Consider the following 14,653-nt stretch of genomic DNA (forward strand, 5'->3'; position numbering starts at 1 on the left):
ATCCTATTGGAGACACACACATTCCCCCCCGCCTCCGTTCTACAGCTAGGAAGTGCCAACTTCCCCTTTGCCAAGCCCCCTCTTCTCCCCAACCTGGGAGGGCTTTTGGAGAGACGATTCTCCTTTCATTAGGGTTTGTAGAATCTTTCGGGCTCAAGTGCCGTGTTCTACTGGAGAAAGTTTTTCTTCCAAATGTTTCGTTCCCAGCTGCGGAGAACATCCTCAGTGGCATTGCAGCCGGAGCAGGCGCTCTGACCTTCTTGGCTGCTGTGCTGTCTCAACACTGAGGATGTTCTCCGCAGCTGAGAACGAAACGTCTGGAAGAAAAACTTTCTCCAGTAGAACACGGCACTTGAGCCCGAAAGATTCTACAAACCCTAATGATGTTGCCAGCCGTGAAAACCTGAAATCTTTGATTCTTCTATCACCAAGCCAAATGGAACACTCCCTTACATTGTTTTAAATTACTATAAAAGCACTATTTTTTTAATTAAGAGACCAACCGAGCCAGCACAGAACACAAAACATGTCCGCTGGGTGTGTGAATTTGCCCCGAACGCTAGTTTTAAGTCTCATAACACAAAGGTACAGGAAACATTTTGAAGACTACTAAAACCTTCAGCGTGATGGAACAGTTTGAGCGATCAAGGACTTTGGACTTACCGTTTCACACAAAAAAAAAAGAAGGAAGGAAGAAGCTGTTACAAAACTGCTTTAAAGAGAATATCAGAAGTGACGGTGGAAGTCTAAAGAAAAGAGAAAGATGAACAGAGAGCAGAGACGGCGACACCTAGACAAGACAATCCACAGAAGTCCCGTGAGGAGGGGGCATCCTAGCTGCGGATGAGCGTCAAGAACTCTTCCCGCGTCTTCGGGTCTTCCCGGAAGACTCCGAGCATCGTGCTGGTTACAGTCTTACTGTTCATTTTCTGGACTCCACGCATCACCATGCACATGTGCCTAAGGGGAGAAGGAAGGAAAGAAGGGGAGAGACAATTTCCTTGAAATTCTGACACTGCCATCTGTACTGATAACCTTCCCATTTGATCACATTTTTTTTTAGTCGCTGCTCACCCAAAGGAACTTATCCCTCCATGAAACTATCTAATCCAGGGGTGTCAAACATGCAGCCCGGGGGCCAAATCAGGCCCTTGGAAGGCTCCTATCAGGCCCCCAAGCAACTGGCTGTCATCTGCTTCCTTCTCCCTCTCTCTTGCTTCCTTCTGCATAACAGCTTGCTTTGCCAGACTTGCTCAATCGCACAGCAGAGCTACAGAGCAAAACCTCTGTTTTCTCCATTGTTTGAGGTTCCTCACTTGGGGAGGAGGGATAGCTTGCTTTGCCAGGCTCTCCCAATCACACAGCAGAGCTACTGAAGCCTCTCTTCCTTCTATTGGCTGACGCTCCTCCCCCTCTTCATCCCCTGGGAAGGAAGGAAAGAGCCAGAGCTTCCTTTCCCAGTTCCCTGGACCCCTTGGGAGAAATACAAAGAAAGACCAATGAGTGCTAATGTTTTAAGTGTTTTTTTAAAAAAACTTTAATTCTGTTTGTTGTGTCCTTTACCAAGTTTATGTCTCTGCTAAAAGGTAAAGGTGCAAGCACCAGTCATTTTCGACTCTGGGGTGACGTTGCTTTCACAGCGTTTTCACGGCAGACTTTTTACAGGGTGGTTTGCCATTGCTTTCCCCAGTCCTCTACACTTTCCCCCCAGCAAGCTGGGTACTCATATGACCCACCTCGGAAGGATGGAAGGCTGAGTCAACCTGGAGCCGGCGACCTGAACCAGCTTCCGCCGGGATCGAACTCAGGTCGTGAGCAGAGGGCTCCGACTTCAGTACTGCAGCTTTACCATTCTGCACCACAGGGCTCTTTATGTCTCTGCTACCTAATCTTAAACAGGTACACACATGGCCGGGTCCAAAATGGCCCAGCCCAACATAAATGTCAGATTTGGCCCTCATAACAAATGAGTTTGACACCCCTGATCTAATCCCCTTTTAAAGCTGTTCATTCCAATGACTGTCACCACATCCTCTGGCAGTGACTCCCACCTTTTCATCACTCCCTGTGCAAAGAAGCGTTTCCTTTTGCCCATCTCAGGCGGACGTCTTTCCTATCACCTACTATTCCAGACCTTTTTAACTGGAGAATCCAGAGAGCCAACCTGGGACCTTCTGCATCCCAAGCAGATGCCCCCACCACCGAGGCAGGCTCCCTCTCCCTAAAAAAACCCTCCCTTTGAAGAAGAATTGCAGATTTATACCCCGCCCTTCTCTCTCAATCAGAGACTCGGAACAGCCTACAAATCTCCTTTCCCTTCCTCCCCCACAACAGACATTCTGTGAGGTTGGTGGGGCTGAGAGAGCTCTCCCAGAAGCTGCCCTTTCCAGGACAGAGTCTCAGAGCAGCTTACAATCTCCTTTATCTTTCTCCCCCCACAACAGACACCCTGTGAAGTGGGTGGGGCTGAGAGAGCTCTCCCAGAAGCTGCCCTTTCCAGGACAGTCTCAGAGCAGCTTACAATCTCCTTTCCCTTCCTCCCCCACAACAGACATTCTGTGAGGTTGGTGGGGCTGAGAGAGCTCTCCCAGAAGCTGCCCTTTCCAGGACAGAGTCTCAGAGCAGCTTACAATCTCCTTTATCTTTCTCCCCCCACAACAGACACCCTGTGAAGTGGGTGGGGCTGAGAGAGCTCTCCCAGAAGCTGCCCTTTCCAGGACAGAGTCTCAGAGCAGCTTACAATCTCCTTTATCTTTCTCCCCCCACAACAGACACCCTGTGAAGTGGGTGGGGCTGAGAGAGCTCTCCCAGAAGCTGCCCTTTCCAGGACAGTCTCAGAGCAGCTTACAATCTCCTTTCCCTTCCTCCCCCACAACAGACATTCTGTGAGGTTGGTGGGGCTGAGAGAGCTCTCCCAGAAGCTGCCCTTTCCAGGACAGAGTCTCAGAGCAGCTTACAATCTCCTTTATCTTTCTCCTCCCACAACAGACACCCTGTGAAGTGGGTGGGGCTGAGAGAGCTGCCCTTTCCAGGACAGAGTCTCAGAGTGGTGGCAGCCATTGGTAAGACCCCCCCCTGAGTTGTGACAGAGCCACAGCCCAGACAGTTGCCTTGAGGCCTTTGGTTGTCCCCAGGGCTTTTTGTGTAGCAGTAGCTCCTTTGCCTATTAAGGCCACGCATCCCTGATGTAGCCAATCCTCCAGGAGCTTACAGGGCTCTTCTTACAGGTCCCACTGTAAGCTCTTGGAGGACTGGCTGCATCAGGGGGTGTGGCCTAATATGCCAAGGAGTTCCTGCTACAAAAAAAACCCCTGCTTGTCCCCACCAGAGAGACCCTCTCAGAGACATCTGGCCACTGGGGCTAGAAACTCTCAGAGGGCCACCCCACCCCTGAGCCTGCTTCGGCGAGGAGGGCAGGGTATAAATTAAATATTATTTTTTTTTTTACATTTGAGGCTGTTTCAGAACTGTGTGGGCAGCAGGATGTGTCTCCTGCTGATGGCCCCCTCAAGGTTATGCCCGATGCCCTCCAGGAGGCGTCTGGGGTGGGCCGCCCCCCCATCAGGAGGACCCGCCCGCCCCCTCGGAAACTCGCCTAAGACCGGGCAAACTTACGTTGCTTCGACCACCACCCCGACCCCTGCGGGCTGTAAGGCTTCCGTGATGGCGACGGCGATCTGTTTCGTAAGGCGCTCCTGAACTGCAGCGGGACACAGAGACCGGAAAGAAAAGTCACCCACCATCCAGGGACACGGATATCTTCCGCTGGTGATAGTTCTGGAGGGCAGCTGTGTTGATATGCCATTGGAAACAAATGGAGGCTAGGGGCATCTTCTTTTGGGGCTCATAGAATTGGACCCCCTGGTCCACTCCTTTTGAAACTTGGAGGAGGTTTGGAGGAGAGGCTCCGGATGTCGTGCTGCAAATTTGGTGCCTCTACCTCAAAAAAGCCCCCCTCCCCCCGAGCCACAGATACCTGCAGATCAATTCTTTATTATACTCCCATAGAGTATAACAGATTTCCCAGCAGACATTTCCCTCCCCTTCCCCCGCTTTCTGATGACCCTGAAGCTGGGGGAGGGCCTCCAAACTGGGGGATCCCCCACCCCCACCTGGGGAATTGACAACCCTAGGTTAGGCTGAAAGAAAAAGAGAAAACGATTGACCCCAAATTCGCCCAGTAGACCTCGTGGCAAAGGGCTCAGCCACCCATGACGAGCCCAATTCATTAATTGGCTTTTTTAATCAGATTAGCAAGGCTGTCTGGTGCTGCTGCGGCGGTCAGTTTGTTTACAAGCCACGCGATCTTCCCCACGCCAAATCCTGCCTCCACGGTGAAAGACGTATTTTCTCTAAGTAGGGCAGAAAAGGAGATTACTCACCCTGTAACCTTCGGCTGTAGATTTCCACAATCCTGGAGTGGGGGGGGGGGAGGAGAGAGAGAGAGAAGATATCCTCTGTTAACAGCACTGTCTTCTAGATGCAGCTGTGAGCCAGTACAATCAACCAGATGCGAATAGGGTTCCCAGGTCCAATTCAAGAAATAGCTGAGGATTTTGGGGGTGGAGCCAGGAGGAAGGTTGTGAGAAGCACGACTGAACTCCCAAGGAAGTTCCGGCCGCCACATTTAAAGGGACAGCACACCTTTTCAATGCCTTCCCCCCATTGGAAATAATGAAGGATGGGGGCACCTTCTTTGGGGGCTCATAGAATTGGACCCCCTGGTCCAATCTTTTTGAAACTTGGGGGGTATTTTGGGGAGAGGCACTAGATGCTATACTGAAAATCTGGTGCATCTACCCCAAAAAAACAGCCCCCCCCCCAGAGCCCCAGATACCCGCAGATCAATTCTCCATGATTTTCTATGGGAATAAATCTCCATAGGGAATAACAGAGTTCCCAGAACACATTTCTCCCTCTCGCCCCGCTTTCTGACAACCATGAAGCGGGGGGAGGGCCTTTTAAATGCCTTCCCTTCATTGGAAATAATGAAGGATTGGGGCACCTTCTTTGGGGGCTCATAGAATTGGACCCCTGGGTCTGATCTTTTTGAAACTTGGAGGGTATTTCCAAGAGAGGCACCGGATGCTATGCAAAAAATTTGGTGCCTCTACCTCAAAAAGCAGGGGCCCCCCTCGATACCCACAGATCAATTCTCCATTATAATCTATGGGAATTGGTCTCCCTACGGAATAATGGAGTGCCCAGCAGGTGTTCCCCCCCCCTGCTGTCTGATGACCCTGAAGCGGGGGGGGGGCCTCCAAACTGGGGCATCCCTTGCCCCCACCTGGGGATTGGCAACCCAATGTGACATTCAACAGCCAAATGCACGAGAGTTTTGGAAGTCTAGAACCACCAGAAAGAACAGAAGCAGGTAAGTATTCACCGGACACATTAAGCGGAACAGCAGTTGCACAAATAGGATCCTACTTACAATAACCTATATGCGGCAGTACAGACCACAGCCCCTAATCACTTATCCAAGCAAGCTCGTAAAAGCGTTCTGTGTGGTGCAGTCCTTTTACTTGCACAGAAGCCCCCTCTTGAATACATATATGAACATATGAAGCAGCCTTATACTGAAACAGACCCTGGGTCCATCAAAGTCAGTATTGTCTTCTCAGACTGGCAGCGGCTCTCCAGGGTCTCCAGCTGAGGTTTTTCACACCTATTTGCCTGGACCCTTTTTTGGAGATGCCGGGGATTGAACCTGGAACCTTTTGCTTCCCAAGCAGATGCTCTACCACTGAGCCACCGTCCCTCCCCTGCTCTCCAGGGTCTCAAGCGGAGGTTTTTCACGCCTATTTGCCTGGACCCTTTTAGTTGGAGATGCTGGGGATTGAACCTGGGACCTTCTGCTTCCCAAGCAGATGCTCTACCACTGAGCCACCGTCCCTCCCAATACAGATCCAGGTGAGCAGCTGTGTTGCTCTGAAGCGACAGAACAAAGTCTGAGCCCAACGGCGCCTTTGAACACCAACCGAATTTAATTCCGGCCCGAAGCTTTCGCGTGCCTGCCCACTTCTACTGTATCCGGAGAGCAAAGTTTAATTCTGGGTGCATGCCCTGTTCTTCTCGGAGAAGGCAAACGGACCACGCCCGGAGTTTTCTTCTGCACTCACAATTTCCAAAGAAAAAAATTTCTCAGCTCAAGTTAATATTTCATTTGGAACTAAAGCGCTTGTAGCAGAGTAATCCTGCCTGCCTTCTTAAGAACGCGGGAGTGCAAACGAAGACTCCAGCTTCTCAAGGGTAGTCCATTTGCTTTTCTTAGTAAGCTGCATTTTTTTGCGAATCTTGGTGTTGTTATTTCTGGACTCTTTGAATTTATACATATTCACAGGTATACACACACACACACACAGGGCCGGCTCGCCCGCTAGGCAAACTAGACGGTAGCCTGGGGCGCTGGGAGGAGGGGGAGCCTAATTGGGCTCCCCCTCCCGGTGCCCATGACAACTGCCTAGTTGGCTTGCCTGCCTCCCCCTGCCACCGCCTCTCCCTTCCCTTGCGCTTAGCCCGCTCCACCCTCTGCATGATCAGAGAAGAAGAAGAAGAAGATGATATTGGATTTATATCTCGCCCTCCACTCTGAAGAGTCTCAGAGCGACTCACAACCTCCTTTCCCTTCCTCCCCCACAACAGACACCCTGTGAGCAAAACTCCCTCTAAGCCAGGGGTAGCCAAACTGGCTCAAGAAGAAGAAGATGATATTGGATTTATATCCCGCCCTCCATTCCAAAGAGTCTCACAGCGGCTCACAATCTCCTTTACCTTCCTCCCTCACAATAGACACCCTGTGAGGTGGGTGGGGCTGGAGAGGGCTCTCTCAGCAGCTGCCCTTCCAAGGTCAGAGTCTCAGAGCGGCTCACAATCTCCTTTATTTCCCTCCCCCACAACAGACACCCTGTGAGGTGGGTGGGGCTGGAGAGGGCTCTCTCAGCAGCTGCCCTTCCAAGGACAGAGTCTCAGAGCGGCCTACAATCTCCTTTCCCTTCCTCCCCCACAACAGACACCCTGTGAGGTGGGTGGGGCTGAGAGGGCTCTCACAGCAGCTGCCCTTCCAAGGACAGAGTCTCAGAGTGGCCTACAATCTCCTTTCCCTTTCTCCCCCACAACAGGCACCCTGTGAGGTGGGTGGGGCTGAGAGGGCTCTCCCAGCAGCTGCCCTTTCAAGGACAGCATCTCAGAGGGGCTTACAATCTCCTTTCCCTTCCTCCCCCACAAAGACATCCTGTGAGGTGGGTGGGGCTGGAGAGGCCTCTCACAGCAGCTGCCCTTTCAAGGACAACCTTTGCCAGAGCTATGGTTGACCCAAGGCCATCCCAGCAGGTGCAAGTGGAGGAGTGGGGAATCAAACCCGGTTCTCCCAGATAACAGTCCACACACTTAACCACTACACCAAACTGGCTCTCCAGAAGCGTGCCGAGGCTGGGCCCTACCAGTTTTGATACGGACGGTGCAGCGTCTAATCCTTTGAAGTGTGCATGGGGGAAGGCTTCGCTCCCCCTCACTTCCAGTTCCAGGAAAGAGGGGGAAGAAACCTTCTCCCATCAAAGGATTAGATGGTGTGCTGCCCGCATAGAAGCCGCTAGGGCCCAGCCACAGCGCGGCGTGCTCTGATGGGGGGTGGAACGGAGTGCGGAGCTTTGTTGCAGTGCTACATAGGGATGGAGGGTGGCGGCAGGGGAACACAGTATGTGGCGAGCCTGCCCTACACACACATATACTAGGTGTAAGGCCCGTTGTGAAGAAGAATACAATGGGCTCTAGAAGGAGGCTCTGGGCAAGTACCCACCCTTGCTGTCTTCCCATCCACCCAAGTGAAGGCACTGACATCCCCCCCACACACACACCTCAAGGGGAGCTGATCTCTGCCATCTGAAGAGCAATTGTAAATCTGAGTGATCTTCGGAGGTTCCCCAGGAGAAAAACGGCGCCGTATCTGTCCGAGGTCCTATCCCTCCTCAAACTCCAAGCACTACCCCTTAAATCTCCAGGAATTTCCTAACCTGGAGTTGGAACCCTGCAGCCTCCAGATAGGAAAGGAACCCTGCAGCCTCCAGATAGGAAAGGAACCCTGCAGCCTCTAGATAGGAAAGGACAGTTTTTCTCTATAGTGGGGCGGGGGAGGGGGGGAACCTAAGTGGCTTACATAATTCTCCTCATTCCATTTATTTATTTATTTATTCGTGGGCTCTGAATTATATATTGCAGGGGTGGCCAACGGTAGCTCTCCAGATTTTTTTTTTGCCTACAAGTCCCATCAGCCCCAGCCATCAGCCATGTTGGCTGGGGCTGATGGGAGTTGTAGGCAAAAAAACACATCTGGAGAGCTACCGTTGGCCACCCCTGATATATTGTATTTCCACTCATAATATTTATGTGGAATTTGAATATAAATATTGTAGTTGAGTACTGTTTGGTTATTTTTTCACAATTGCGTTATCACCTTTGTTCACAACCCATCTGGGGGCTGGCAACCGTAGGCTGAGAGAAAGCGCGGGCCCCAGGTCATAGAATCATAGAGTTGGAAGGGACCCTCCAGGGTCATCTAGTCCAACCCCCTAAACCATGCAGGAAACTCACATACCAATGCAGGAATCTAACAAATATATACAAAGTTTAGGTCATCCCATAAACTTCATGACCGCCTTTCTCCCCTATGTTTCTGCTTGGGAGTTAAGATCACAAGGAGAGGCCCTCCCAGCTTTCCCGCCAACCAAAAAGCTGCCTGGTGGGCACACAAGAAAGGGTCTTTTCAGTGGTAGCTCCACAGCCTCTCCCCAGGGAGGTGCCCCTGGCCCCCCTCAAGGTCCAATGAATAAAACTGAAGGCAGTTTTATTTAGGACCACTTCCCATTAATTTAGTAGCATTCCTAAGCTCTGAATTTTAAATTCTGGGTTTTTTTAAAAAAAAATGCATTCTCTCTATTCTGTTTGGATGCATTTTATCTACGTCATGAGCTGCCTTGAGCTCCAGGGAGAAGAAAACTGGCTATTGAATGTTTTAAACTAGGGGTGTCAAACATGCGGCCCAGAGGTCGAATCAGGCCCCCCCCGAGGGCCCCTGAGCAACTGGCTCTTGTCTGCTTGCTTCCTTCCTCCTCGCTCTTGCTTCCTTCTGCATCTCAACTTGCTTTGCCAGGCTTGCTCAAATGCACAAAAGCTACAGAGCAAAGCCTCTATTTTCTCCATTGGTTGAGGCTCCTCCCCCTCCTGGTCCCCTGGGGAAGGAAGGAAAGAGCCAGAGCTTCCTTTGCCCAGTTCCCTGGATCCTATGGGAGAGATACAAAGAAAGCACCTTTCAGACCAACGAGTGCTAATGTTTTAAGCATGTTTTATTTTAAAGGGGTTTTTTTTAAAAAAATGTTTTGTAATGTTTGTCTGTGTTCTTTAAAAAGTTTATATTTCTGCTACCTCATCTAGCCGCCCTGAGCCTGCCTCAGCGGGAAGGGCGGGATATAAATAAAACTTTATTATTATTATTATTATTATATTATTATTATTATTATTATTATTATTATTAAATAGGTACATACATGGCCCGGCTTGACACTGCCGGGCCTGAAGAAGAATTGAAAAAGAATTGCAGATTTATACCCCGCCCTTCTCCCTGAATCAGAGACTCAGAGCGGCTTACAATCTGCTTTATCTTCTCCCTCCACAACAGACACCCTGTAGGCGGGTGGGGCTGAGAGGGCTCTCACAGCAGCTGCCCTTCCAAGAACAGAGTCTCAGAGCGGCCTACAATCTCCTTTCCCTTCCTCCCTCACAACAGACACCCTGTGAGGTGGGTGGGGCTGGAGAAGGCTCCCACAGCAGCTGTCCTTTCAAGGACAGAGTCTCAGAGCGGCCTACAATCTTCTTTCCCTTCCCCCCCCCCCCACAACAGACACCCTGTGCGGTGGGTGCGCTGAGAGGGCTCTCCCAGCAGCTGCCGTTTCAAGGACAGTCTCAGAGCGGCCTACAATCTCTTTTCCCTTCCTCCCCCACAATAGGCACCCTGTGAGGTGGGTGGGGCTGAGAGGGCTCTCACAGCAGCTGTCCTTTCAAGGACAGAGTCTCAGAGCGGATCCCAATCTCCTTTCCCTTCCTTCCCCACAACAGACACCCTGTGAGGCAGGTGGGGCTGCAGAGGGCTCTCCCAGCAGCTGCCCTTTCAAGGACAACCTCTGCAAGAGCTCTGGCTGACCCAGTTTGGTGCAATGGTTAAGTGCATGGACTCTTATCTGGGAAAACCGGGTTTAATTCCCCCACCCCTCCTCCTTGAAAGGGCAGCTGCTGTGAGAGCCCTCTCAACCCCACCCAACTCACAGGGTTTCCTCACAGATCTGGCCGTCACAGAATCATAAGAGTTGGAAGGGACCTTCAGGGTCATCTAGTCCAACCCCCTGCACAATGCAGGAAACCCACAAATGCCTTCCCCAAAATTCACAGGACCTTCATCGCTGTCAGATGGCCATCTAGCCACTGTTTAAAAATCTCCAAGGAAGGAGAGCCCACCACCTCCTGAGGAAGCCCGTTCCACTGAGGAACTTCTCTAACGATCAGGAAGTTCTTCCTAATGTTGAGATGGAAACTCTTTTGATTTAATTTCAACCCCTTGGTTCTGGTCCTGCCTTCTGGGGCAACAGAAAACAATTCCACCTCATCCTCTATATGACAGCCCTTCAAATACTTGAAGATGGTGATCCTATCACCTCTCAGCTGCCTCCTCTCCAGGCTAAACATGCCCAGCTCCTTCAACCTTTCTTCATAGGACTTCTCTCCAGACCCCTCCAAGGAAGGAGAGGAGAACCCACCATCTCCCGAGGAAACCTGTTCCACTCAGGAACCTCTCTAACGGTCAGGAAGTTCTTGTTGAGATGGAAACTCTTTTGAGATGGAAACTCAAAAATGTTGAGATGGAAACTCTTTTGATTTAATTTCAACCCATTGGTTCTGGTCCTACCTTCTGGGGCCACAGAAAACAATTACACACTCTTCTCTTCCACAACCTCAGCCCTTCAAGTCCTTGAAGATGGTGATCCTATCACCTCTCAGCCACCTCCTCTCCAGGCTAAACATCCCCAGCTCCTTCAACCTTTCCTCATAGGACTTGGGTCTCCAGACCCCTCACCATCTTTGTCGCCCTCCTCTGGACCCGTTCCAGCTTGCCTATATCCTTCTTAAAACGTGGTGCCCTCATAACAAATGAGTCTGATACCCCTGTTTTAAATTATATCAAATAAAACAACAGAGAGGTGATGGGTCCTGATGGTGATGGGTATTCTGACAATTTAGCCATTCCCAGCACGGGGAGGACTTTCAGCCAAAGCCCGGCGCTGAGTTACAGCGATCTCAGCTCACCACCTGCTCAGAAGGGCTCAGCTGCCTGGCATCGTGGGCCACTTAATTTAAGTGACATATCGATCAGAGAGAGCTGGAAAGAAAATTACCGGTTTCCAGAGCCGTCATTAGCGGCTAAAAGAGAGTCATTGGATGCAAGTGACAAATTCCAGTCTCAAGCCCTTTCCTGGGCCCCCGCAACTGAGAAATAATTGTGGGCAAGGAACCCACCCCGGCTCCATCAATCGGACCGCCGACTGAGGACAGAGGGGGAGAACGAAGCCGGTCTGAGGCCCTTCAGGAATGAAAAACTCAAAAGGCCACCCCCAAGGCAGGCAAGACGCCGGGGAAACTGCAACGATGTCTGCTCACAGACGGACGGACACAAATGCCAGCGATTAACCCAGCCGCCCTTGAATTCCCTACATCTGGAAAGTCAATACGTTGTGCAAAGCTAGTGACTCATCAAATGCCACAAAGCGGGAAGGTCCCTGTTAACACAAGGGGCAATGGGGAGGCCAGAACGCTGAGACCAAACAGAATGCAACTGGTGGTTTAACACAGTAAGAACATAAGAGAAGCCATGTTGGATCAGGCCAATGGCCCCTCCAGTCCAACACTCTGTGTCACATAAGAACATAAGAGAAGCCATGTTGGATCAGGCCAATGGCCCCTCCAGTCCAACACTCTGTGTCACACATAAGAACATAAGAGAAGCCATGTTGGATCAGGCCAATGGCCCATCCAGTCCAACACTCTGTGTCACATAAGAACATAAGAGAAGCCATGTTGGATCAGGCCAATGGCCCATCCAGTCCAACACTCTGTGTCACATAAGAACATAAGAGAAGCCATGTTGGATCAGGCCAGTGGCCCATCCAGTCCAACACTCTGTGTCACATAAGAACATAAGAGAAGCCATGTTGGATCAGGCCAGCGGCCCATCCAGTCCAACATGCTGTGTCACACAGTGGCCAAATAAACCCAGGTGCCATCAGGAGGTCCATCAGTGGGGCCAGGACACCAGAAGCTCTCCCACTGTGCCCCCTCCCAAGCACCAAGAATACAGAGCATCACTGCCCTAGACATAAGAACATAAGAGAAGCCATGTTGGATCAGGCCAATGGCTCATCCAGTCCAACACTCTGTGTCACACAGTGGCCAAAACCCCCCATGTGCCATCAGGAGGTCTATCAGTGGGGCCAGAATACTAGGAGCCCTCCCACTGTGCCCCCCCCCAAGAACCAAGAATACAGAACATCAATGCCCCCGACAGAATTCCAACAATATGCTGTGGCTAACAGTAACAACAGCCCTGCTGGATTAGGCCAAGAGGACATAGAGGCCCGTCTCCAGCTCTCTCACAAAGCTGCCCACTACTGAAGCCGAATATCAGTCCACCAAGTCCAGGACTATCTATTCAGACTGGCTGCGGGCTTCCCAGGGTCTCAGGCGAAGGTCTTCTTCATCACCTACTGCCTGGTCCTTTCCAGTGGAGATGCCGGGGATTGAACCTGGGACCTTCTGCTTACCAAGCAGATTCTCCACCACTGAGCCACCGTCCCTCCCCTGCTCTCCAGGGTCTCCAGCTGAGGTTTTTCACACCTACTTGCCTGGACCCTTTTGCATTGGAGATGCCGGGGATTGAACCTGGGACCTTCTGCATGCAAACCACAGGCTCTTCCACTGAGCTGCAATTGCTGGCTCCTCTCAAAAGTGACCAGGGAGACCAGTAGGCTAGTGCGAAGCGCAAACCTCTTCAGCTGTTGGCATACAGAGGTCATTAGTTGCTAAAAGAGAGTTATTGGATCCCATCAATTAACGCACTGATGGAGGACCTGCGACTCCATGAGCGCTTTCATCAGTGCTGCCTTCGCAGCATCCTCAACATCCACTGGAGTGACTTTGTGACCAACACTGAAGTCCTCAAGAGGGCGGAGGTTACAAGCATCGAGGCACTGCTGTTGAAGACGCAGCTGCGCTGGGCAGGGCATATTTCCAGGATGGAAAACCACCGCCTTCCCAAGATTGCTCTGTATGGCGAACTTTCCACCGGCCATCGAAATAGAGGGGCACCAAAGAAGAGGTACAAGGACTCCTTGAAGAAATCCCTTGGCACCTGTCGCATCAACCATCATCAGTGGTCTGACCTAGCCTCAGATCGCAAAGCATGGAGGCACACCATCCACCAGGCTGTCTCTTCCTTTGAGAACGCACGCATAGCTGGTCTTGAGGACAAAAGGAGATTGAGGAAGAATCGCACTGCTACAGCACCAACCCCAAATCAGACTTTTCCCTGCAGCCACTGTGGCCGGATCTGCCTGTCCCACATTGGTCTTGTCAGCCACCAGCGACCTTGCAGCAGACGTGGACTACTGCACCCTTCTTAAATCTTCGTTCGCGAAGTCAAGCTGAGAGAGAGAGAGGGAGGGAGGGAGGGAGGACCAGCAGGGGAGAACAGAGTCAGTCCAAAGCCCTTCAGGAATGGGACGGTGATGCTCTGTATTCTTGGTGCTTGGGGTGACACAGTGGGAGGGCGTCTAGTGTCCTGACATCACTGGTGGACCTCCTGATGGCACTTAGTATTTTTGGCCACTGTGTGACACAGAGTGTTGGACTGGATGGGCCATTGGCCTGATCCAACATGGCTTCTCTTATGTTCTGATAAATGAAAAACAATAGGCCAGAGAGGCCAAAACCTTCATAAGAACAAAAGAAGAGCCCTGCTGGATCACACAAACTGTATTTAGCCACCACAGGCAACAGTCACCAACAGAGCTCTTCCAAGACTCTGTGTCTTCCTTAAGAACATCAGAAGAGCCCTGCTGGATCAAATCAGTGGTCCATCTAGTCCAGCATCCTGCCTCACATAGGGAGGGTGTGAGGCAGGATGGATGCTGGACTAGACGGACCACTGGTCTGATCCAACAGGGCTCTTCCGATGTTCTTATGAAGGCTTCAGCCTCTCTGCCCTGTTGTTGGTCCCCCAGAGGAACTGGTTGGCCACCGTGTGAGACTAGATGGACCCTCCCTGGTCTGATCCAGCAGGGCTCTTCTGATGTTCTTATGAAGCCCTTGGCCTCTCTACCCTGTTGTTGGCCCTTCAGAGGAACTGATTGGCCACTGTGTGAGACTAGATGGACCCTCACTGGTCTGATCCAGCAGGGCTCTTCTGATGTTCTTATGAAGCCCTCGGCCTCTTTGCCCTGTTGTTGGCCCTTCAGAGGAACTGGTTGGCCACTGTGTGAGACTAGATGGACCCTCACTGGTCTGATCCAGCAGGGCTCTTCTGATGTTCTTATGAAGCCCTCGGCCTCTTTGC

The 14,653-nt window shown here is 51.4% G+C and overlaps 1 protein-coding gene across 1 annotated transcript in view; it reads right to left on the reverse strand.

Moving 5' to 3' along the window:
• Positions 1-457: 457 nt before the first annotated feature.
• The window catches only part of GCH1 (GTP cyclohydrolase 1), a 54,804-nt gene continuing 40,608 nt past the window's right edge, over positions 458-14,653 (reverse strand). Inside the window, exons 4-6 of the mRNA XM_060261841.1 lie at positions 4,383-4,414; positions 3,616-3,700; positions 458-960 (exon numbers count right to left, since the gene is read on the reverse strand). Of these exons, the coding sequence (XP_060117824.1) occupies positions 834-960; positions 3,616-3,700; positions 4,383-4,414 (244 nt within the window). The 3' untranslated portion in view covers positions 458-833. The remainder of the gene's footprint in view (positions 961-3,615; positions 3,701-4,382; positions 4,415-14,653) is intronic.

This window comes from Heteronotia binoei, chromosome 21 (assembly GCF_032191835.1).
Source record: "Heteronotia binoei isolate CCM8104 ecotype False Entrance Well chromosome 21, APGP_CSIRO_Hbin_v1, whole genome shotgun sequence".
NCBI classification, from domain to species: Eukaryota; Metazoa; Chordata; class Lepidosauria; order Squamata; family Gekkonidae; genus Heteronotia; species Heteronotia binoei.